This window comes from Equus przewalskii, chromosome 19 (genome assembly GCF_037783145.1).
Source record: "Equus przewalskii isolate Varuska chromosome 19, EquPr2, whole genome shotgun sequence".
Lineage (NCBI taxonomy): Eukaryota > Metazoa > Chordata > Mammalia > Perissodactyla > Equidae > Equus > Equus przewalskii.
The window spans coordinates 42763888-42786934 of NC_091849.1; the positions used below are offsets into that span (position 1 = coordinate 42763888).

At 49.0% G+C, this 23047-nt stretch overlaps 3 protein-coding genes across 5 annotated transcripts in view; 1 reads left to right on the forward strand and 2 right to left on the reverse strand.

Annotated features, from left to right (window-relative positions):
• Positions 1 to 1129: 1129 nt before the first annotated feature.
• On the reverse strand, positions 1130 to 5492 carry YIPF3 (Yip1 domain family member 3). 2 transcript variants are annotated; one of them, XM_008515777.2, is made up of 9 exons: positions 5301 to 5492; positions 4476 to 4673; positions 4175 to 4281; positions 2861 to 2906; positions 2631 to 2723; positions 2342 to 2473; positions 2032 to 2145; positions 1707 to 1830; positions 1130 to 1608 (listed from the first exon to the last, which is right to left on the reverse strand). In XM_008515777.2, the coding sequence occupies exons 1-9, from the start codon at positions 5379 to 5381 to the stop codon at positions 1460 to 1462; spliced, it is 1044 nt and encodes a 347-aa protein (XP_008513999.2). In that variant the 5' UTR covers positions 5382 to 5492; the 3' UTR covers positions 1130 to 1459. The 2 variants fall into 2 exon arrangements, with proteins under 2 accessions (XP_008513999.2, XP_070440817.1); XM_070584716.1 differs by having other exon boundaries at positions 4476 to 4768; positions 5301 to 5440.
• Positions 5493 to 5553: 61 nt separating this feature from the next.
• On the forward strand, positions 5554 to 9550 carry POLR1C (RNA polymerase I and III subunit C). The gene is made up of 9 exons (XM_008515774.2): positions 5554 to 5761; positions 5887 to 5958; positions 7384 to 7491; positions 7748 to 7880; positions 8150 to 8269; positions 8356 to 8508; positions 8690 to 8839; positions 8956 to 9072; positions 9185 to 9550. Exons 1-9 carry the CDS (start codon positions 5693 to 5695, stop codon positions 9301 to 9303), a joined length of 1041 nt encoding a protein of 346 aa, XP_008513996.1. The 5' UTR covers positions 5554 to 5692; the 3' UTR covers positions 9304 to 9550.
• A 562-nt stretch (positions 9551 to 10112) lies between these two features.
• Positions 10113 to 23047, reverse strand: part of XPO5 (exportin 5) — a 55529-nt gene continuing 42594 nt past the window's right edge. For both annotated transcript variants that reach the window (XM_008515773.2, XM_008515772.2), the window contains 12 exons: positions 19925 to 20025; positions 17906 to 18002; positions 16905 to 17041; positions 16097 to 16194; positions 15306 to 15352; positions 14756 to 14853; positions 14065 to 14127; positions 13170 to 13252; positions 12623 to 12730; positions 12349 to 12486; positions 11987 to 12151; positions 10113 to 11824 (listed from right to left, as the gene is read on the reverse strand). In XM_008515773.2, coding sequence (XP_008513995.1) covers positions 11687 to 11824; positions 11987 to 12151; positions 12349 to 12486; positions 12623 to 12730; positions 13170 to 13252; positions 14065 to 14127; positions 14756 to 14853; positions 15306 to 15352; positions 16097 to 16194; positions 16905 to 17041; positions 17906 to 18002; positions 19925 to 20025 — 1273 coding nt within the window. In that variant the 3' untranslated portion in view covers positions 10113 to 11686. The remainder of the gene's footprint in view (positions 11825 to 11986; positions 12152 to 12348; positions 12487 to 12622; positions 12731 to 13169; positions 13253 to 14064; positions 14128 to 14755; positions 14854 to 15305; positions 15353 to 16096; positions 16195 to 16904; positions 17042 to 17905; positions 18003 to 19924; positions 20026 to 23047) is intronic.

A 23047-nucleotide genomic window follows, 5' to 3' on the forward strand; every position in this document is an offset into this window, starting at 1 on the left:
CCCGCGTCCCCGCCCCCGCGACCAGAGACGGGGCGCGCGGGGGTCCCAGCCGGCCAGGACTGGCCGCGCGGCCCTCGCAAGATGGCGGCCTCGCGGCGCGGCCCGGCGACACGGCCTGGGGCGGGGGGGGCGCGACAGGTCCCTGGGCCGGCGGGCGCGGACGGGCGCAGGGTCGGTGCCGCCCCTTCCCCACGTGCGCAGGGCACGGATGCCCTGAGGTTCTCGGTGTCCGTGAGACCGGGGTAGCCAAAATAAAGGGGGTGTCCGGCTCGGCGACCCCGAGCGGTGGCAGGACCGGGGGAAGCGGGCTGGAGCGCTCGGGACGTGCACACCGCACAGCGCGGGCAGTGCCGTCAGAACGTTGTCTGCTGCTGATGGTGCGGGCCTCCCGGAACAGTCGCACCGCGCGAATGCAGAGCACGTCTTTCAGTCCCCTTATCAGGAGGGCAAGGTGCTGCCCCAGATTTACTAGGGTAATGATTTTTTTACTGAATAATGTAAGCATAGTGAAGGGAGGTCAAACATTCTAGTCCCTCTGTTAACCACCTGAATTAACTGCCCAAGTGGAGCAGATGAAGTGAGTGGTGGGGGTGGACGGTGCTCTGCTTGGGGTGGTGGTGGTTTTTAGGAGTGAACACACTCTTGAAGAGGAAGGACAGAGAAAATTCTGGAAGAGGCTTTGTCCCTCTGGCCCCAGTATAACCAAGGCAAAGCCGAGTTTGGCTTCCCATGTGAGTTCCCACAGGAAAGTTATCCCTACACAATGGCTCAGGTGCCTGAGGGCTTTTAATGACATGAGGTTGAGTCTGGAAGTTCTTGTCCACTTGTCATTACTCCACTGGCATCCCAAGAATGAGGCTGAGCCCACACTCAAGCTGGGTGTGCTGGTCCATGAGGCTCATGGTTCTTGTGTTTGAGTTCTCCCTGTGCTCCACGGGCCAGGTGTCCCCTGCCCTTGGGCAAGTTACATATTTAGTCACTACTTTCAATGTAGTCTGGGCTGTCCCTCCTTCATCCTGCCTGGATGAGGGTATAAAGAATGGAACATGTGACATGCCCACCACTGACAAGAACAGGAAAGTGCACAGGAAGTAGGAAGGCAGGAGGACCACTGGAAGGGCAGCTGCAGTTCCGGACTTCAATCAGTATTTTAATTACCAAGTCTATCTTTAGCAAGACATTGTGGGAGAGACAAAGAGGAGGGAAGGGGTAGGTGGAGAGGGCTCAGAGGAGCTGGCCCACTTTCTGCACTGGCTTCAGAGCCTGCAGTCCTGGCCGTGAGTTCCTGGCCTTGTGCCCTTCGGGAGCCCTGACGGGTGTCAAGGAGGTGCTTAAGCAGCTACAGCTCTGTGGCAGCTGCAGACCCCATCAAAGAGACACATGTCATCAGTACTGTCCTTTAATCTTCCTCTGCTCCACAGCTGGGGGAAAGGGGGCTGGCCAAGGATCTCAGGTGGGGTCAGTGTGACTGCAGGGTCACCGCGACAGCCTTGGCTGTGGCATTGAGCACGGTGGCGGGAAGCCTAGCAGCAGGGAGCGCAGCAGGGATGTCTCTGGGGACCCTCTGCATGGGTGGAATGTTGGGGCCCTCCAGGGTGTCCAGGATCCCTGAAAGATGGAGGATGGAAGGTGAGCACGAGTCGGCTGGGCCCTGCCCTGGGTGGCTCTCTCCCCCTCCCTCGCGCCCAGGCCCTCCTGTCACTTACCCTCTACCACCTTATGATAGGCAAAATGCAGATAGAGCAGGAAGAGCATGTGCAGGGCGGCCAGGGTGCCACAGAGGAGCAGCCGCTGTGTGGGGCCCACAGTCCTTGACACCAACACTGCCACCTAGGGCCACAAGAATACAGTTCAGAGGACCTGGTTCCAAAGTGAGCAGTGTGGAGAAGACACTCCTACCCAGAGCAGAACCATCTTTGGGCTCTTCCCTCCCATCCAGAGCCCTCGGTGGGGTTCGGCCGGAGCTCTGGGCTGTTTAACCCAACTCCCTGGGAGGACAGCCCACCTCTGGAAACCTCTTGCCCAGCTTACCATTCGCAGAGTTGACAGCCCACCCAGCAGCAGCCAGAAGAGGTAGAAGAGGGCATGGAGGTGGATGTTATAGGTGATGAACAGGACAATGCAGTGTCCAAAGAGGCCATAGCCCTAGGAAGGAGGATGGTGGGGAGGACAATCACGTGGGCTGGGCTGGCCTCAGGACCCTCTTGGGGACCCTGAGAAAGAAATGGTCCACTGGCCAGCTCACCCCACTCCAGGCCCTGGGGCCCCAGGACAGATGCAGACCACGGCCTGGCTACTCTTTTAACATCACCCTTGCCCAGCACCATGTGGGACTCCTTACCAGCAGGGCCAGCATCTGGAGCATGGTGATCTGGGCATTGCACAGGTAGGCGAGGAAGTAAATGAAGGACGAGACGCCCAGCCAGTAGCCGAAGCAGGTGCCAATGGCTGTGCCCATCAGGGTGCCCTCCCGCTGTGGGAGGAAGGCTCTACTTAGTCCTCGGAGGCCTCTGGTCGCAGCCTCACCCAGGGCCTTCCTCAGGGCCTGCTTCTACCTCACTCCACCAGTGTCTCCTTGGGCAGCTTTCAACTCAGGTCAGCCACCCCCCACAGTCCTCTGCCCTGCTTACGATGATGGTGTCAGATGTCTTCATTCCATGGAGGAGGATGGCAACCAGCGTGAAGACCAACATGAGAGGTCCATAGAGCTCACCTGCGATTTTCTGTCAATATACCAACTCATTCAGGCTGGAGGGGACAATGGCCCTTCTGCTTATGCCTTCCCAGGCTTTGCCTGGTGGCCCCACCCTCTGCCCTAGTGCCTCCCGAGGCTCTTCCAGACATGCTACCCCCTATTCACCTGGGGGAAGTTGACCATCTTGATAGGGATCATGGACTCCAGGAGCCTGGGAGAGGAGAGGAGATATGAAAGCAGAGGCAGCACTAGGCTATGAGGTTCTGGAGGGCCTGAATCTTACTCATCTCTCTCACACCAGAGAACACGCTGGGTGGTAAAGGGAGAAGAGGACAGTCAAGATGGACAAGGAATGAGGGAATCACTTCCTTGCCTCAGCCCAGCTGGGCCTGGAGAGAAGGCTTGACAATTTACCTATTTGACCTGCTCCCCTTTAAAAGACAGGCAAACCCCAGCAGAGAATGCCCTGAATTCAGGGCTGTGATGCTGAAGCCCTGGAAGAGGTTTAGAAGGAAAGGCTTTACTTGAGGGAACCAGCGTGCCTCCTGCCCCTTCTGCTTACCACTCCTTTAGGCACCACTGAGCATTTTGTTGAAAATATATCTGAAGTGGTATAAGCAGTCCAGGCAGGAGGAATAAAAGCACAAGTCACTCCCCCACTCTCTTCTTAAGTGGCTAGCTCCTAATAATACATTGGAATTTGGCTAGATTTTACTTCCTCTGGGAAACCTGCCTTCTCCCACCCTCCAGCCTACTCTGGGTCCAGGTGTCCCTCCCGTGTGCCCCACCATAGCACGTGAGTGCTGTGTTCTAACTGCACTCGAGGACAAGGCTCCCATCTATCTTCACCACTGAATCAGACATAACAACTAAAGTGCCAGACACAGAGCGAATGCTTAATAAAGCCTTGCTGAGTGGTACTGGCTATTCGCTAAACGTTGGTTACATTAAAGGATGAACAAACGACCAAGCCAAGATTAAATCCAGCTCTTGAAAAGTCATTCAACAACTATGCACTGATGTTTTGGCTCATAGACTCTTCTGGTGCTGGGAATAAAAGGATAAACAAAATAGAGCCTGCTTTTGAGGCGGAATCTGTGGAGACAGACCCAGGAATAAGGAAGTACAGCATGGCTTAAATGTCATCTGTTAGAGGAAAGCATAGAGTTCTATAGGGTCAGCAGGAGAGGAAAAACTGGGGATGGGGTTGAGGAATGAAGAACAAAGAAAGCGACATTTGAGCTAGGTTTTGAGGGAAGATGAGTCGATTGCTAGATGGAGAAGAGGAGGAAGGCAGTGTGTTATCACCATATCCTGTTCCATGACTGCTAACAGGTCTGGTGCGGCTGGGTACAGGTGCAATGATGAGGGCGGGGTGGGGGTCACAAAGGCTCGGGGAGCCTAAGGCTTGGTATTTGGTGGTAGTTTGGATCAAGGATTAGGTGTTGAGATGGCAGCTTCTGTCAGAAGGATCCTCACCTGCTTCGCACCTGGGCAGGCTCCACATCAAAGTAGGGTCTCAGGATGTCGATGTTGGCGTACAAGCTGAAGGCCCTGGAGGCTTGTCTCTTCCCTGCCTGCCACATCTGAAGTAAGGAAGACGGGGGTGGGGTGGGTGGGAATTGTGAGACTCTTGGCTCTAGGCCCTGCAGCTTATTTTCTGTTGGATTTCTACATGGTTCTAACTGGACAACCTGGGATGAACTTGAACACCAACTCCAGAACCTGGGGGCCTGCCTAGGTATACTCTTCCACCTGCCAGGGATCCAAGCTTGCTTACCTGGTCAGCCACCTGCCTGCTCAGCTGTCCCTTAAAGCCCTTCATGCCTAGGAACTCCCCATCCTCTTCTTCAGCAGCAGCTGCATCAGCATCTACTTCTTCCTCACGCAGGCGCTGATGCAGCTCACCCATGTCCTCAAAGCTGGAGCCGGAGGTATCATCCATGTTCTCCATGTCGATCACAGCTGAGCCCCCACCCTGTGAAGACAGTGGCTCCTGGAGTGCAGGACCTTTCTGCTCCATCCACTAAGTCCTCCTCTGTTCATCCCACGGTTTGGGGCTTTGTTCTGTCACTGCTGGGGATATGGCTTGGAATCACCATAGACCATGCCACTCTCTTCCCCTCTTTTGCTCTCAGAACCCTTGGTTGTTTGGCTCTCTTTTCTTTGCCTGGGAAACCCACTCCCTGTCTTCCATACATGTCTTTCTCCTACCTTCCCTATCAAAGCCTCAAAGGGCTGCAAAAGCACCCATGTCCTTGGTCTTTCCCAAACCCCAAACGAGGCTGTGCAGAGAGTATGGTTTCAGCCAGTGCCAGTGAGTGCCGCCCATACCCCCGCCATACCTGACCCCGACAGACCTCCTAACTTGTTCCGAAAGCAGAGCGGGCAGGCCTAGAGATGTGAAGCCCTCTGGCTGGAGTACCAGTCTGGACCTTTCAGGTCAGCACTAGTCCCACTGCCTTTCGTGTGCAGCAAGACCCAAGCAAGAGAAAAAGTGCTGCAAATGGAGCAGACTTCCAGCCTCCTAGGCACAGTCCCCACGACACTTCAGGACGGCTGCTGGCCCTGGGGCTGCTAGCAGCCCGAGCCTTGGGGACATTACCTGGATGTTTTCTTCGAACCCTCCCCATTCCGGGCCAGCCCCGTTTCGGGCGCCCCCGGCCGGCGCCGCCGTAGTTGCCATGTCCCTCAAGAGCTCCCGTCGCTGAAGCCCGCGCCGGCCCCGCGCGCGGAGGAGAAGTGGGAGAGATGTGGGCCTGAGGGAGGCAGACGTCCAGCGGCGAGAAAGAGAGGTGGGACCGACCGGAACGCAAAACAGAGAAACCCGGATGTTTGGCCCAAACTGACTTCCGGAAGTTGGGGACGTGGACGGAGGCGGAGCGGAGTCTCGCGATATTTAAGATTCCAGGCGGTGGTGCGTTGCCACGGAGACGGAGGAGGGCGACGAGAACGCACGCGCCGGTTTGATGCTCTAGTCACGTGCAGGCGTTGAAGATGGCGGCGGCCCAGGCGGTGGAAGAAATGCGGAGCCGCGTGGTTCTAGGGGAGTTCGGGGTTCGCAATGTAAGTCTTGTGGCCTTGAGCTCAGGAGGAGAAATGAGAGCGGAACAGGGATGAGTTGGGATCGGAGTGGGGACAGGCTTGTGCTCCCTGCCCCTTTGCGGCAGACTCGTCTTTCTTTGCCCTAGGTTCATACGACGGACTTTCCCGGCAACTATTCCGGCTATGATGATGCCTGGGACCAGGACCACTTCGAGAAGGTGGGTGGGGTGCGAGAAAGTGGGAGATGTGAGGAACGGACCGTGTGATCTGAGCAGCCTGTGCCTTAGAAGCTGCCCTTGGGGGTTCGCGCCGTTCACAAAACGTTTATTGAGCAGTATGCTAGGCGCTCTGTACACGGTTTCTGCCGTTTTCTGCGAACAAGAAGTTCAGCCTTGTTGAAGAAGAGCGCGTGTAAACAAATGATTCCAGTGTAATGTGGTGAAAGCGGTTAATAGCACTAAGGAAGGCTGGGGGTGGGGTATCCCGCAGAGGCACTTAGTTTAGAATGGGAAGGGGGCGCAGAGGTATGGAAGATTTCCTTCCTGAAGGAGATGACGTCTAAATTGAGCCTTGAACGCTAAGTAGAAGCTGAGAACAGCGAAGGGCGAGGAAGAGCTAAGAACAGAAGCTGAGTTATAAAGGCTTACGTGAGCTGTGCTCCGGGAATGTCCAAGCAGTTCATTATTGCTAGAGGGCAAAGTGGGCTGGCGAGCGTCTTAGGCACTGTAGGTCTCTAGGGAGCTTTTGAAGAGCTCTTAAGCAGACCTGATCAGATTTGCAACCTTAATGGTTGGGAGACAATGAATTTGAGGATCATCATATGGGGCAGGCCGATTTGTCACAGAATTGCATAGGGGAGCTGAGGTTGAAGGCATGAACTAAGATTATCATCTCGGAAATAGAGCCAAGGGGAGATAGAAGGTAAGTTTGGTAATTGCTTTGATATGGGCTGTGAGCTGGGAGTGTCAAATGACCTAGCTCAGGGAACTGCTTCTATGGATGATGGTGTCATTTGCTGATGAGAAATGGGTCTGGGAAAGGGGAACGATGATGCAGTTTCCTGTGTGTGGAGAAGTCTAGCAGAATATATGTTTGAAATGAGATCAGAAGTGAGATATAATTTTGAGAGTTGTCAGTACAAATAGTTGCTAAAACCACGAGTGTGGGTGAGGTCACCCTGGAGAGACAAAAACCTGGGAAATAGTAACATTATGGAGTAGGTGGAAGATAGTGAATTTAGGATTTATCAGAGAAAAGAAGGAAGAGAACCAAGACTGGTGCTCTGAAATGAAGGCAGTAGTTTGAAAATAGAGGGAGTCTATCAACAAATGCCAAATGCAGCAGAGTTTAGTGAGATAGGGATTACTAGTGTCACCTAAACTAAGCAGGATGGAAGCCTGTTCTTTAGGAGGGTAGTGTCTGAGGATGGACTGGCTGGAAGCTGTATTGTGGAGGGTTTAAGTGAATGGAAGATAAAAACAGGGAGACTTTTTAAGAGACTGGTAAAGGATCGGAGGAGAAAGAGAACACCTAATGAGGGACGTGTGGGCCAAGGGAAGGTTTTGGAGAGAGGGCGTTAATGCGCTGGGAGGCGTCGACTCTGCAGAGGGCAGGCTTCATTTAGTTTTTTCCTGTCCCTTTAGAATTTCCGTGTGGATGTAGTACACATGGATGAAAACTCATTGGAATTTGACATGGCGGGAATCGACGCGGCCATTGCCAATGCTTTTCGACGCATTCTATTAGCTGAGGTATCAGTGGGCATGGTGGCGGGAGTGGAGTTGCTTGGGGGAAACCATGCCATCACCTCACCTGTACAATTGTCTCAAGCTGCCTCTTTCATTCTTTCTGTAGTTTTGCTGAGCATTCCTCCTCATTCTTTGTAAACTTTTCATCAAGCCTTCTTCTAGGAAGTGGTCTCTCCCCATCTCCCTATGTCAGGAGGTAGGGAGTAGAAGGGGAGTCTGTAGGGTCTCTGAAGATAAGTGATGTTATTTTCTCGGGCAGGTGCCAACCATGGCTGTGGAAAAGGTCCTGGTGTACAACAACACATCCATTGTCCAGGATGAGATCCTTGCTCATCGCTTGGGGCTCATTCCCATTCACGCTGATCCCCGTCTTTTTGAATATCGGAACCAAGGTGAGTGTTTGAGAAAGTGAAATTTTGGGAAAACAGGAGCAGCTTTCTTCTGAAGTAGATTCTAGAATCACACTGCCTATGTTCACATCCTGGCTTGACCACTGCATGACCTTGAACAAGTTACTAATCTTTTGGTACGTTAGTTGTTCTTATCTGTGAGAACACTTGCCCTTGCTTTCCTGTTTGTCAAGAGGATTAAATGAAAAATGTAAATAATGCACTCAGCATGGTGTCTGGCCTTCAAATGTTCGCCTCCTCCCTTTCTGCAGGAGATGAAGAAGGCACAGAGATAGATACTCTGCAGTTCCGGCTGCAGGTTAGGTGTACTCGGAACCCCCATGCTGCTAAAGATTCCTCTGACCCCAGTGAACTCTATGTGAACCACAAAGGTGAGTAGCGGTAGCGTGAGGGAGAAGGCCCTGTTGGTGGAGACGAGTTTCAGGGACTGAGGTCTTCTGATGTGCTTCTCCTCCAGTGTACACCAGACACATGATATGGGTGCCCTTGGGAAACCAGGCTGACCTTTTCCCAGAGGGCACTATCCGACCAGTGCATGATGATATCCTCATTGCTCAGCTGCGGCCTGGCCAGGAGATTGACCTGCTCATGCACTGTGTCAAGGGCATTGGTAAGAACCATGTCGGGCGTCCTGGGCAGGAGGGCAGTTCAGTTACAGTGGGGTGAAGTGTCTAAAAGGTGATCAGCTGAGGTGTGCCTGACAGGCAGAAAGCCAATGGGCGTTTGCTCTTTGTGGCTTAGGGAACGTGAAGAAGGCTTTCCCACAGACTCTGACTTCCCTCTTCCTCCAGGCAAGGATCATGCCAAGTTTTCACCTGTGGCCACAGCCAGCTATAGGCTCCTGCCAGACATCACCCTGCTTGAGCCTGTGGAAGGGGATGCGGCTGAGGAGCTGAGCCGGTGCTTCTCGCCGGGTGTTATTGAGGTACAGGAAGTCCAAGGTAGGGTATTTGGGATGCCGTTCCGGTCAGGACCTAAAGTCTATTCTCTTTGAAGGTAGCAGAGAGAAATAAAAGCTCTGGGCTTGTGTATTTATAACATGGTTTGTTTTCATTAGGTAAAAAGGTGGCCAGAGTTGCCAATCCCCGGCTAGATACCTTTAGCAGGGAAGTCTTCCGGCATGAGAAGCTAAAGAAGGTTGTACGGCTGGCTCGGGTTCGGGACCATTATATCTGTGAGTATCAAGTTGGGCGGAGGGGGGCAGGTCCAGATGTGGAATCTAGCAATAACTTACACAGGAGCTCTTGCAAGCCCTGCCTGGGCTAAAGTCTCTCGTTGGTCCCCAGTCTCTGTCGAGTCAACAGGGGTGTTGCCACCAGATGTGCTGGTGAGTGAAGCCATCAAGGTACTGATGGGGAAGTGCCGGCGGTTCTTGGATGAGCTAGAGGCGGTTCAGATGGACTGAAGTTTCCACAGACTTACTGGCATGGCTGGCCTCGGATGCTTGCTCCTGAGGCAAATGGAAGATTTGGGATTCTGGCCTGCCCCCACAGGAGTGCTGTGGAGAGCCCAGTGTAACCAGGGGTCTTCGGTTTTCTGGGACAATCACCACTTCATCTTCAGTCAATACATTTTGTTAAATGTGCCATAAAATGTGACTTTTATGCCTTTGTAAGGCCTTAATGTAAATAAATTCACACTCAAACAAAAAACCTTTTTTTTTGGTCAGAGACCACTTCTTGAGTTTTGGCCAAAAATGGGGCCTCACCTCAGAACAGGTTTGGCATCATTGGCCTCATTTAGCAGTTAGGAACACTGGCTCAAAAGTCACTGCAGGTCAGGGCTAAGTCCCTCTGAAGCCTCACAAGAAATGCCAAATTGAGGTGGTTCTTTGGGGGGGCGGGCACAGTCACAACCTAGAAAAACATTGTGCCACTACAATCCACTACCTCCTGGATTACCAGAGGAAGTTCCTGGGTAGAAAAAGGGTGGTTTGTAGTAGTCAAGTGACATTGCTGTCAGGGGCCACATGAAGAGCAACAGCAGTTCCCTTTGAACAGTCCCTGAGGGTCAGGTCCAGAGGGCACCAACCACCACACAGTGAGAATGGTCCGGGCTGCCTGGTCTAGGTGTGTCAGGGATGGAAATCTTTTTCTAGCTGGCATACTACCTCCATCAGTCACACTTCTTCCTGTCCAGTACCCTTAGCAGGATGCCCATGAGGAAGAGTGACCCTAGAGCACGTCACTGGTTTGAAAAAGGCAGATGGCGCCCTTTCTGTAGGAAATTGAGATTTTTACTGACATGCAGATGTGCTTTAGAGTTAATGTTTCTACAAAAGGTTCTATAAACAATAGAAAACTTCTAGCATGAAGTCACAGGATGTTAAAAATATTACAACACAATAAATACAACTATGCCCTCCACAGCCCCAACCAGAGAGGAGTAGGCAGCATCAAGCCTGGAGGGAAACATGCGTTGAGATGGCCTTCACAGTCAACAGGAAGAAGCCCAGAGCACCACCCAGAAAAAGGGTGTGGGGCGAGTCTGTGGCGCAGAACAGACAGACAGGACTCCAAGCCCTGTTTCCCCAGCTTCGCCTCTTCCCAACCCTACCTGCCTGGGAGCCTACACCAGCTCACAGCTCTAGCTTCGGTCCACGCTGCTCCACTCAGTCTTCACAGAAACCCTTTTCAATGACAGGCCTCTGTCATTGTGCCCAACTCATGGACACACTACACGGTGTCTGTATAGATTAAGCCTGTCTATGGCCAGCAATGATCTCAAGGCTAGGGGGTCCCACATCCATGTCCCCTCTGCTCACGGCCTTGTCCAGTGACCTCTAGAACAGCCTGGAGACTCACAGGTCGATGGGAAGGCATATTCTTTTCTTTTGGAAATGGCCCATGAGAGAAGTGACCAGGGACCTGAAAGAACATGGGAATTTTGAAGGCACCTGGACTCAGCTAGTCCAAGGAGAGGAGACCAAGTGGCTTTGCTAGCTGCTTGTCACAGATGTAGCCTAGTTGGCCTGCATTATCCTCATGGCAATGGCATCATGTGACACTAGATAGGGTACTGTGGCTCTTGTGCCTGAGTGGACTCTGGAGCTGGGAAAACCACACTGAGGGGTCATTCACGGAAGGGCAAGATACGTGAGATCTAAGGGGGACGTTAGCACTATAGACCCTGGCCCAGCCCCGGTCCCTGAAGATACTACACTTGAAACTGTGTCCAGAGCTTACCAGTAGCCTGTATCAGGGATTCCATCAGGTAACCAGATCCTTGCTCAAAAGAAGAGGGAACTGGCCAAATTCAGTTCAGCACTCGGCGCCTGACCCAGACATGCCCCTGGGGGATGGGGAAGGTTCCCTGCCAACCCAGCAGCAAGGGGCCTCAGTGGGCCTTGCAGTGGTCCAGGAGAAACTCTGGCACAAGCAGGTCAGGGCCGAGCCCTCTCCGCGAGCCCGGCTAGTCGCGGTGTCAGGGACGGCAGCCCTAGTTAGCACTGCAGAGCTGTATGGCTATGTGGGGGCGGGAGGGCTTGGGGAGAGGGGCCACTCTGCTCTAGCTTTTCTATCTAGGAAAAGCCAAAACTCCCAGTAGAATGAGAGATACCTGGGAGATCTAGACAGAATGGTCTAAGCCCTGACTCCCTTTCTTGATACTTGAGTATAGTTACTTCTGGCCCTGCACAGGGCCCACTCTCTCCAGCTCCAGACCTGGAGCTCTCTCCAGGCTGACAACGGTGGAAAGTGAGGCGGCAGTGGAGAGGGGCCTAGACATTAGCTACGAAGGGGAAGAAGAGATGACAATAAAGGCTGAGGAAGGATGCCCAAAAGCTTGATTCAGGGTTCAAAGATGGTGGCCAGGCCGCCCTCCTCGTTGTCCAGCACCTCCGTCTCCAGCATTGGCTTTGTTTTTTTGAAAAGTGAGGGAAGATTCTTAATGTGAACTTCCTTTCGGAACTGCTCTCCCAAGGGTTTCTGTGGAAAACAAATGAGAAAGAACTAATGCAGGGCCCTGGTTGTTGTAAAGATCATCTCACCACGATGGTCAGCCACACAGCCGGTTCTGGCGTGCCCATACACACGGTCTAAGAAGACTGCAAGGGTGGCTGGGAGCACTAAGGAAGGTGCGCGACCTACCCCGATGCAGCCAGCAATGAGGCGTTTGAATTGGTCCTTCCGGCGCTTGTCAGCCACTTTCTGCAGAGAGGGGTTCAAAAGCTTGCAGTCAAACTGGTCCAGAGAGTCCTTCTGTATTTCAGGGATCTGCTCCATTACAGCTCTTATCTCCAGGTACCTGGGACGCTGAGAAGTGGTGATAAACCCAGTCAACGTTGTAGGTTTGGGCGCTGCCACCTTCCCCATTCCCTGCCACACCCACCTGGCAGGGGCAGCGCTAGCAACTTGGCAACAGCCTACATTTAGGAGAAGGCCCAACCGATTGGGCACAGGCTCTGCTGGTGAAGCTGCAACCACCCTGCCCCCTTGCTTTCTACACTCACCAGCGCCTCGTATATCTGGAAGGCCAGATGGACCAGGGAAGCCATGCAGCCGTCGTGCTGCCCGTGAGTCTGTAAGCCCTTCAGCACGCTGGTGAAAAGCCACGTAACGGCATCTGCCAGCAGTGTCCCTGACAGCACCTGGGGAGACAGCTGTGCTCAGGGCCAAAGGGGACTCTCTGAAGGGCCCAGCACCCCAGTTCTTGCAACTGATTCAGTCAATCCTCATGACCCAGAGCTTTCATAAGGGGTGAGGAGAAGGGGTGATTAACCATACTTGTTTGAGGAGAGGCCAGCACAGCTGTGTGGTCGTCCTCTGGCAGGACAGAGTATCCTTCCAGGCCAGGGAATTGAAGGCTGTAATTAATAGCGCCGTACAAACATCCTAACGGAAAAGGGTGAAGGATTACAATGAGAAAACAAGCGCAATGTTCTCTCAGTATTCTTACGCATTAGGAGTTTTAATAGGTAAGCAGGAAAATATTTCCTCTCTTTATGTATATCAGGCAGTCAAAAAGAAGAGAAAACCAATATAGAGAGAAAACCTACGTGCAGGAAGGAGATGGAGCTCAGGCCAGGGGCAGCTGCACACCAGGGACTGGCATCAGTGTGCCGTGCGTTTCCTGAGAGCCTCTGCCCACGGTGCACGGGAGACCCTGGGGCCTCGCACTTTCCCCGTCTTCTGGGGGCTTTAGGAACAGGGACTTAACTCATATAAAGGAGTATTACCCAAAAAACTTTTTTGATGGCATCACAGTGAGAAAAGTAGAAGCTGACTCCACAGCCAGGAAAGCAGAAAACCATCACCTGCCCCCTCCACCCACCTCATGCTTCATCAGACATTTGCCCAGGTCCGTGAGCTCTGCCATGGCCGAGGGGGTCACCTCTGTGGCCATCATCTCTTCATCTGCAAGCAGAGAGCAGAATGTTAAGCTCCACTCTTCCAGAACAGAGAAGACTATCCTGTTCTGACAGAAGCCCACGAAGTAAAGAACAGTTGAGTATCCTGGGCTGACGTGGTTGAGAGCACCAGGACAGCCCCCAGCCTCACAAAAGGGTGTGGAGGCTCCTGCCCATGGCAGATCTAGCGAGGCATCCAGCTGTACAGTGGGAAATAGTGGGGAACAAGGGATTTTCTGGACAGTTACTTAAAAAGCTGCAAATGCCAAGGATCTTTTATTGCTGAAGAAACATTTGTGGACCTGCTGTAGCAGGGACTGACTTAATTACTGGGGCATAAGAGGAACAGGACAAAGTCCCTTCCCTGATTGGAGTTTACATTCTAGTGAGGGAAACAAACAATAAATGAATATACAAATAAAACATAATGTCAGGTAGTGATAAGTGCCATGAAGAAAAATAGAGCAGAGGAAGAATACAGGGTGGTTGGGGTTGCTATTTTTGACAAGTTGGTCATGGAAGACCTCTTGGAGATGACATCTGAGCAGAGATCTGAATGAAGCAAGGAGACAGGCTATGTATTCAGTGGGAGAAAAACCATTCTAGACAGAAGAAACAGCAAGTGCAAAGGCCCTGAGGTGGGAGTATGCTGGAGGAATACAGCAAGAGGGCCAGCACAGATGAAAGCCAGATACACAACATCTCACCCACACGACTGTGAGAGAAACAGTTTCTATGGGAACTGACCTGGTTACAGAAGGGACAATATTTATTAGCCTAAAGACAGACCTCTAAGGGCCATGCAACAGGCTCACTTACCATCTCCATCTGCAGGGGGAGCAGTACCGTGCTCAGCACCTTTCTTTGAAACACAGCACACCGCTAGAGCAAGAAAGCAGGGTTACTGGGCTTACTAAGGCCAGATAACAGCTGCCTCAGGCCGATGGATCCCAAAGGGACTCTGGGCAGGTGAGGAGGGGGGAAGGTGGGGTACTGTGCAGGCACAAAATCGCTTCACCAGAGGAGACAGAGGCATTCGACCAGACTGTGTTCTGGTTCCTCTTCAAGTTCAATTAACTAGAGGGAAATTACAGAATTCCCTGAGAGTAAGTGACCCGGAGAGGAAGCCTGACACATCCTCGGTCTACTCTGCATCTCAAACAAACAAAATGACCAAAATATAAAAAACCAAATTAACCAACGTCATGTCCAAGAATGAAAATTTTTCCCTATTTTGACAAAGCTAGGAAGTTATTCCTACCATTAACCCAAATTTCTCCTGCTATTTTAGACATTTCCTCACGATCTGGCCTTGGTATGAATGCAATTCACTTCACAATTCATAAAGTGTCCTTAGGTTGATTTAAGGACTACCTAGTTTCTATCTAGTTAATTATTTCTTGTCAATCTGAAGTACTACTGTAAACATGCCTTATAATGGGGTTGGGTGACCAGGTCTTTTTCCAGAAAAATTCTTCTCTACTACCCTGGATTCCCACATGCCACTTACTGATTAGGTCCATGACTTCTCGGGTTAACATCCTCACCAGTTGTTCCTCCAGCATCTCTTGAGACTCTGGATTTTCATCTGCAGGTTCATCTTCTCCACTGCAGAAAACCAGGGGGCCCAGTTCCATGGGAGTGCAAAAAGGGGAAGGACTCTTTAAGTAGTGACCCTAGCCAGACCCTCTGTGTCCACTTCCTTCTCCTGGCTTCCTTCCGGTCTCTATTCTATGTAAATGTTGGGAATGGACAGCAATGATCCACTGAGGGACATTATTACTTGTGACTATATCCAGTTGGACAGAGGGTACTGGATCAAAATTCTAAGTAGATAAGGATGTGTCACCATCCTCCTAAGGCAGCCGAAGATCCCCCCAGGAGAGCTTGATCTGAGTCTGCCTAATGGTTATAGACAAGCCATCTGCCATCTAGGCTGAGAATGCCTAGAAGCTACTGCTGCTCTAGCCCTGGACAGTGGAATCTTCCCTCAGCCCCCCTTCCACCTCCTACCCCAATCCTTGCTGCCAGCTCATCCGCCAAGAAGAGATGTTCCTTACCACAGCAGGCTCCTCTGGTTGATGACTTGCCATTTCTGGGAAAGCCTCTGGGAAAAGAAAAGGAAATAAACACTAGCACTGGGGAGAAGGTTGGAAGAGAGAACATTAAGGTCCACTTCATGCTTAGAATTAGCCAAGGATGATTCCAGGCTTCAATGACAGTGCCTTGGAGACCCTACCAGATATGGTTTCTGTAACCTCTCCCACACCCATGATGAGGGCAGAATAGCAAACAACTCTTTGCTTTGAAAGGGTCAACATTTTAGAATGTTTGGGTCTCTCGGGACACATCTGTTGTCCACCCAGCTGGTTCCCCTGCTTAATTCCAGAGTCATGGAAACAGACCCAGGGGAAACACCCCCCTGATGACTTCTCAGTCAACAGGACGTTGGAAGCTGAATCTGAGCCTACAGGTGCCTCGCGGGCAACTGAACCAGTTTAGTTCTTGGGGGGCTGCTCAATCCACTGCAGCAAGGATAGTCTGCTGGGGCAGGACAGCTGGGCAGCTATCCTGACAGGCCGAGGAGATGACACTCTCAGGAGCTCCTGACCTGCAAGACTCACGAGAGGCTGCCCTTCCTCTTTGAATGTCTATTCAAGTCCTTTGTCCATTTTTGAATCAGGTTTTTTTTGTTGTTGAGTTTTGGAAGTTCTCTCTCTATTCTGAATATTAATCCCTTATCATATATATGATTTGCAAATACTACTCCTGTTCTGTGGGTTGCAATTTTACTCTGTGGATAGGACTTTTGCGAAGTCCTCTTTGCTACCCTTTCTGACCGATCACTTACCATGTGGAGGTAGGTGAAAAGAGGTCCAAGGATGGGAGATACCAGGGCTTCATAGTGCTCCGGGGGACAGAAGAGTACCAGAGGCTTCACAAAGACCCATGCCACGGCAGGTTAAGAAGGTTTAGCACATGAGCACACATCCCTCTCATTCTAAAGCACCCCTCCCTCACCTGCCAGGCAGCAGGCTGCACCCTTGGGCAGAGTCAGCCCCCCAAGGACTTGTAAGATGCCAAAAACATCCTGTGCTAATAGGCAAACATCTTCAGGCTCTTTTCTGAAAATCCTAAGCTGCATGGATACTCAATTCTATTACATTTTTAGTTTAACTTTCCTTTCTACTAGGCTGCACATTATGGGCACTGGGTTGCCTGAAAGTAGGGAAGAAAAAAATAGGAAGGACACTCTTACAGTAAACTCTCCTTGACCATTCTCCTTAAACGATAACTTCAGGGAAGAAAGACACTCATAAAAACAAAAAAAGGTCCAAATGAGAATGAAGAAGAGCCTTTTCAAAGAGGAAGCACCTGACAAAATATAGCAAAGGGATAAAGCTTCATCCTTCCTGTTTCCAAGAAGTGGGGTGGTAAAGATTTACCCCTAAGGAGAAAGAGCTTTCAGGACCCCCTGGACTGCCTTCATGTTCCTCCTGCTATTTACTTCAAGCGTCTTGTAACGCGGGTGTTATACACTTAGATAAATGATTCATCTATTCCACGCAGCCCAGCTCCGCCTCCTCTGGTGCCTGCGAACTATTCCTGTCTTCAATCTTCAGGCCCTGTGGGCTATCTAGGGACTTTTGAAAGGATATGAAGCATGGGTCTGAGTCGGTAGTCAGGAATATTGTTCAAGTTGACGAAGGCCGAGCTGAGGAGCTGGGTAGCGAGGTGCTCCACGGTGTAGAAGTCCTGCTGCATGGACGGGCCCGCCTTCCCCAGGATATGAAAACTGGAGGGAATATCATGGGCAACGACAAACACAACACGTGTTACTGCCGACCTCACTGCCCCAGGAATTTCTGGTCTACATTAAGACTTTACAGCTAGAGAAGCACCTGTATTTATTCCTTAAGAAATCTGTAGCTTAATCGCTCTACTTCAAACATATGAACTTAATCTTTTATCAAAAGTGAAAATAACACCTCCCTCTGCTCCTCACTTTTAAGGAAACTTCTTGGTAGCAGATTCAGCATCTTTTTAAAGATAGAAATAGGTACCTAAGATCAACAGTAGCCTTCATTACTTCCTAAGTAATACAGATTTACAGTGGCGATCTCTTGTTAGCCTGGCTACCTAGAGGAGCACTGGGTTAGTGAGGCCAATGCCCTGCATGTGGTGGTGGACGGGGCCAGTTACCTCCCCATCCTGCAACCAAGACCCAAAGACAAAATCTGGCCAGCCACCTCCCAGCGTCCCATGACAAGTAGGCTACAAGCAGTGAGTGGGCTGAGAAAATGCATCCCCCCACCAGATTTCCTACTTTGGTCTCATCACTTTATGCACTGGAGAGCACACCTACCTGTTTTTCTTTTAAAAGTTAATTATAAAACATTTCAAACATACATAAAATTACAGAATATAACAGACAAGTTGGACATAAAATATCAAGTCATGGCTAGGACTGAGGCTCCTATGACAATTATAAAAAAGCAAATGCAAGAAAGCAGCCTGTTCATTTTGATTTGACACTAGAATCACTAGTTTCCTGTCAAATTCTTACCTGTACACTAGAATTCTAGATCAAAAGTCCACCCTATGGCCATTCCTAACTAATGCACGTCTAAGAACTATAGAGGCAGCATTGGTTCCTTACCAGTTTTCATAGAGGGTGCTGAAGAAACGCTGCATTCTTTCCAAGACTGTTTTGTAGACAGGATAGTCATTCAGTTCCAAGAGAGGCTGAGGTAATCCTACAGAGAAAGACAGGCAGGGACATGCTGCGTCTCTGCCCAGAGTCTCACCCTGCCAACACCGTGCCGCAGGCAGCCGTGGTTCAGGGGTTGGCGTGAGGAGTGTTCTAAATGAAAGCAGGTGGCTACGTCTCCTGACAGCCAGAGCCGCTAAGGGCTCACCCACCTTGGCAGCAAAAGGTGAAAGCTATTAAGTACCCAGGCCTTCAAACTAGACTTGGCTACTCTAACTTTCGCCTGCGTTTCTCCTGAGAGGACTTGTATCAAAACACAAAACGACAACTCAAAATGATCTCTCCATAAAACAAGAGGCTGCCCCTCATCCCTTTTTAAGTTGTTGAACCTCTTTTTCAAGCAAAATTTTAAGTAAATGACCAAGATGTATAGCAGATCAAAATGAAACCCACCTACCTCAGCATAACAACTGCCTTCCAAGACCTACACTTCTATGAGAGCGATTCAAGTCTTGCTCATGGTTGGAAGCTGCCAGAAGGAATTGTTGGTCCATTCTAGTATGTTTTGGTTGACCACATATTTCTATAGCAGGAGTTCCTGGCTTAATTTGAATAACTGAATGTGGGAGAGGTGAATGGGTTCTGAAGCAACACCTGTTTTTTATATTAATGGCAAAGTATTTCTTAGAAGTTCTGTTTTTACTGGTGCCTGCAACATGGACCTTAAGTGTAACGGTGCCAAAGGAAATGGCCGAGGACTGTGTAGGCCAAGACAGACAGGAGCTTCGGAGAGGCAAACTAACATCCTCTCTTTCATTAATGTCACAGATGAGGATGCTCACTAGATTGCTTAATCATAGCCACGCCCAGGCAGACGTTATGGCCAGGAAGGAGCTACCGAGAGGGCTGTGATGGTGAGCCAGGACGAAGCTTCAGCGACTGGGATAAGGTTGAGACAACTCTGGTTGTCTAACTTGCTCTCTGTGTTCCAGCCACATGAGTTACCCCTCTCTATTCCCTGGACATACGAAGCTCTTTCCTGTAAGCCTCAGGGTCTTGTACCTGCCATTGTTTGCCCAGAATATTTAGCATCTTCTCTTGCCCCCAACCTGGTTAGCTCCTTCTAGCCCTCAAGTCTCTTCCGGGCGGCAGTCTTCTGACCTCTCTCCAAGACTGGGTTAGGTCTCCCAATAAACCCACTCACAGCCACTTTCCTTCACAGCATATATCACAATTATGATTGCACAGTTATTTGCCACTAAGTAATATGAATTAAAGCAACATTTTAATCAAGGTAACAATTGGGAAACGGCTTAGAATCTATTAAAAAAAAATTTTTTTTTTTTTTGAGGAAGATTAACGCCGAGCTAACTGCTGCCAATCCTCCTCTTTTTGCTGAGGAAGACTGGCCCTGAGCTAACATCCATGCCCATCTTCCTCTACTTTATATGTGGGACGCCTACCACAGCATGGCTTGACAAGCGGTGCCATGTCTGCACCCAGGATCCAAACCGGCGAACCCTGGGCCACCAAAGTGGAACGTGTGCACTTAACCGCTGTGCCACTGGGCCAGTCCCTATTCAAAAATTTTGATAATATATATAGTATTTTACTGATTAAAGCTATTTAAGCTTAATTGTTTTAATACTTTTTTTCCATAAATGAAAGTCAGGAAATATTCCTTGGTCAAAAAACCAGTATATTTATAATCTAAAGGCTCTCCCACACACCACTACCTGGAGGGGTTCACATGGGCAGGGGGTGGGGGTCGGCTGCCTCCAAAGACCTCTGTATGCTAAGGTGATGAAGCAGACGCACTTGTTCCTAGAGAGCGGGTAGGAACTCCATATACTCCTGAACAAACAGGTGGTCAAAGTAGTGCCGGGTGCAGAAGGAGGTGACAAGGCACAGAGAGAGCCCATTAGAAATAAGGTGAACTTCAAGAAAAAAAAAGGTTAGATATCTTACCTAAAATAGCAGACTTTTCCGCTTCAAGCATATCCAGAGCCTTTGTGAAAGGCTCTGCCATTTTGGCTAGCATTTCTGGTGCATATAAAGTATTGTGAGTTCTGAAAGAAACAAGGATGCTCTGTGAACTTTTCCTTGTCTGCCGCAGAAGGAAAGAGCGGGTTCACCTTGTAATTCAGTGATACTACACTTCCATATAGACAGATCTCCCTGTTAACACTACTCCTGGGTGGGGAAAGAAAAGAAGGTATAAACGCGATGGAAATCTTCCCCTGGAAAAGCGAATAGGCTTAAGGCTATTTAGCTGCATAGTATAAAAACCTAAAAGCAATCAAGAGAACCAAATCCTGAGATAGCAGCACAACACAACAGACTGAAGCTAGAAAGCAAAAATCAAAATTTGAACCCTGACACAATGCCTGGCGCTCCCAGTTTTCTGCCCAACAGACACATAGGATGAATATCAGAGGCACTGTGGATGCCCAGGCAGGAACGCACGGCAGGCAGGAATGTGCTCCCATTTTTCAGATGTTTTGGTTCCATTCCAAGAGCATGGACCTTCCAATGCTCTGACAGTTGCTTCTGCCTCCTGGAGGAACAGTGACAATTCCCAGTGTGTTCGTCTGTTCCCCATCAAAATGACTTCCCGGAGCAGTTACTGGCTTTGTGTGAGTAAGGAGCACTGACTGTGAACCTGATCTACCTGCCATCCACAGTGGTCCCCTCCTGCCCACAGCAATGGCACCACTGAACAATCTATAGCCAGAGAGAATACCTGCCTAATTTTCTTTTAAAAGTTAATTATAAAACATTTCAAACATGCAGAAAATTACAAAATATAAAAGATACCAGGCAAGGTTAAATATTTAAGATGCACACTGACCAGATCATTTTAGACTATGCTTATTAAAAACAAAAGCCTCAACATTGGTTTTTCAATCTAACCATGTACACTCACCGGTGCACTCATTTAAACTGCCTTTTACAACACTACTTAATAAGTTAATTCAAGGTTATTTCTCCATCTCCCTACTGAGAGGTATTGTTTGTCTCCACTCTTTTGCTTATATAAAGAACACAGCAATGAGCTTTTCTGCAGAGGTCTCCTTGGGTACACGTCTGAAAGTCTCTCTGTGGTGGACATAAACAGGTAGAATTACTGGATACTAGTTCTTTGCAACTCAGGGGTTGCAAATATCTTCTCCCAATGTGGCCTGACTTGCTTATATTGACATCTGCAATAGGCTTTACTTTTTTTTGTGTGTGTGGTAAAACAAATAGAACATAAAAGTGACCATTTTTAAGGTACAGTTCAGGGGTATTAAATACCCTCACACCGCTGTGCAGCCATCACCACCACCCGTCCCCATAACTATTTTCATCTTACAAAACTGAAACTCTGTACCTATTAAACAATAATTTCCCATCCCCTCATCCTGCTAACTGCTGGCAACCACCATTCTACTTTCTGTTTCTGATTTTGGCTAGTCTAAGTATCACATTTAAGTGGAATCATACAGTATTTGTTTTTCTGTGACTGGCTTATTTCACTTCACAAAATGTCCTCAAGGTTCATCCACATTGTAGCATACTACAGAATTTCCTTTCTTTTAAAGGCTGAATAACATCCCATTGTGTGTGTGTCTATGTATACATATACATATATATGTATATATATACACACATACATACCACATTTTGCTTATCTGTTCATCCATCAGTGGAAGCTTGGGTTGCTTCAACGTTTTAGCTATTATGAATAATGCTGCTATGAACGTGGGTATACAAACTATCTCCTCAAGACCCTGTTTTCAATTCTTTTGAGTATATACCCAGAACTGAAGTGCTGGATAAAATGGTAATTCTATTTTTAATTTTTTGAGGAACCTCCATTCTGTTTTCCATAGTGGCTGAACCATTTTGCTTTCCCACCAACAGTACATAAATGTTCCAATTTATCTACATCCTTGCCAACACTTGTTACTTTTTTAAAAATAGCCATCCTAATGGATGTGAAGTGGTATCTCACTGTAGTTTTGGTCTGTACTTCCCTAATGATTTGTGATGCTGAGCATCTTTTCATGTACATTCCTATATCTTCTTTGGAGAAATGTCTATTTAAGTCCGTTGTCCATTTTTGAATCGGGTTTTTTATTGTTGTTGAGTTTTGGAAGTTCTCTATATATTCTGATTATTAATCTCTTATCAGATATATGATTTGCAAATATTTCTCCCATTCTGTGGGTTGCCTTTTACTCTGTGGATAGTGTCTTTTGATGCACAAAATTTTAATGAAATCCAGTGTGTCTATTTTTTCTGTGCCTTTGGTGTCATATCCAAGAACTCACTGCCAAATCCAATCCTGTGAAGCTTTTGTCCTGATTTTTTTTTAAGAGTTTTGTTTTAGGTCTTACATTAAAGTCCTCGATCCATTTTCAATTAATTTTTGTATATGGTGTTAGATGAGGGTCCAACTTCATTCTTTTGCATGTGGATACCCAGTTGTCCCAGCACCATTTATTGAAAAGACTGTCTTTTCCCCATTGAATAATCTTGGTACTTTTGTAAAAAATTATTTGACCATATATGTGAGGGTACAGGGGGCCGGGCTGGTGGTGTAGTGGTTAAGTTTGTGCACTTTGCTTTAGCAGCCCAGGGTTTGCCAGTTTGGATCCTGGGTGCAGACCTACGCACTGCTTATCAAGCCATGCTGTGGCAGGGTCCCACTCACAAAATAGAGGAAGATGGGCACAGATATTAGCTCAGGGCTAATCTTCCTCCAAAAAAAAAAAAAGACACCATATATGTGAGGGTTTATTTCCATGCTCTCTACTCTATTCCACTGGTCTACATGTCTGTTGTTATGCCATTGCCACACTGTTTTGATTACTGTAGCTTTGTAGTAGGTTTTGACATCAGAAAGTGTGAGTCCTCCAGTTTTGTTTTTCTTTTTCGAGATTGTTTTGGGTATCTGAGGTCCCTCGAGATTCCATATGAATTTTAGGATGGGTTTTTCTATTTCTGCAAGAAATGTCACTGGGATTTTTTGAGTCTGTCATTGAATCTGTAGATCGTTTTGGGTGGTATTCACAGTTTAATAATATCGAGTCTTCCAGTCCATGA

Coding starts and splice junctions, on each gene's coding strand:
- YIPF3 (XM_008515777.2), bottom strand. CDS start 5,381: ATGGCAACTACGGCGGCGCCGGCCGGGGGCGCCCGAAACGGGGCTGGC. Junction 4,282..4,475: donor GCAGGCAGGTGGCTGACCAG/GTAAGCAAGCTT, acceptor TCCTTACTTCAG/ATGTGGCAGGCAGGGAAGAG. Junction 2,474..2,630: donor AGACATCTGACACCATCATC/GTAAGCAGGGCA, acceptor TTCCTCCCACAG/CGGGAGGGCACCCTGATGGG.
- POLR1C (XM_008515774.2), top strand. CDS start 5,693: ATGGCGGCGGCCCAGGCGGTGGAAGAAATGCGGAGCCGCGTGGTTCTA. Junction 7,492..7,747: donor GACGCATTCTATTAGCTGAG/GTATCAGTGGGC, acceptor TTTCTCGGGCAG/GTGCCAACCATGGCTGTGGA. Junction 7,881..8,149: donor TTTTGAATATCGGAACCAAG/GTGAGTGTTTGA, acceptor CCCTTTCTGCAG/GAGATGAAGAAGGCACAGAG.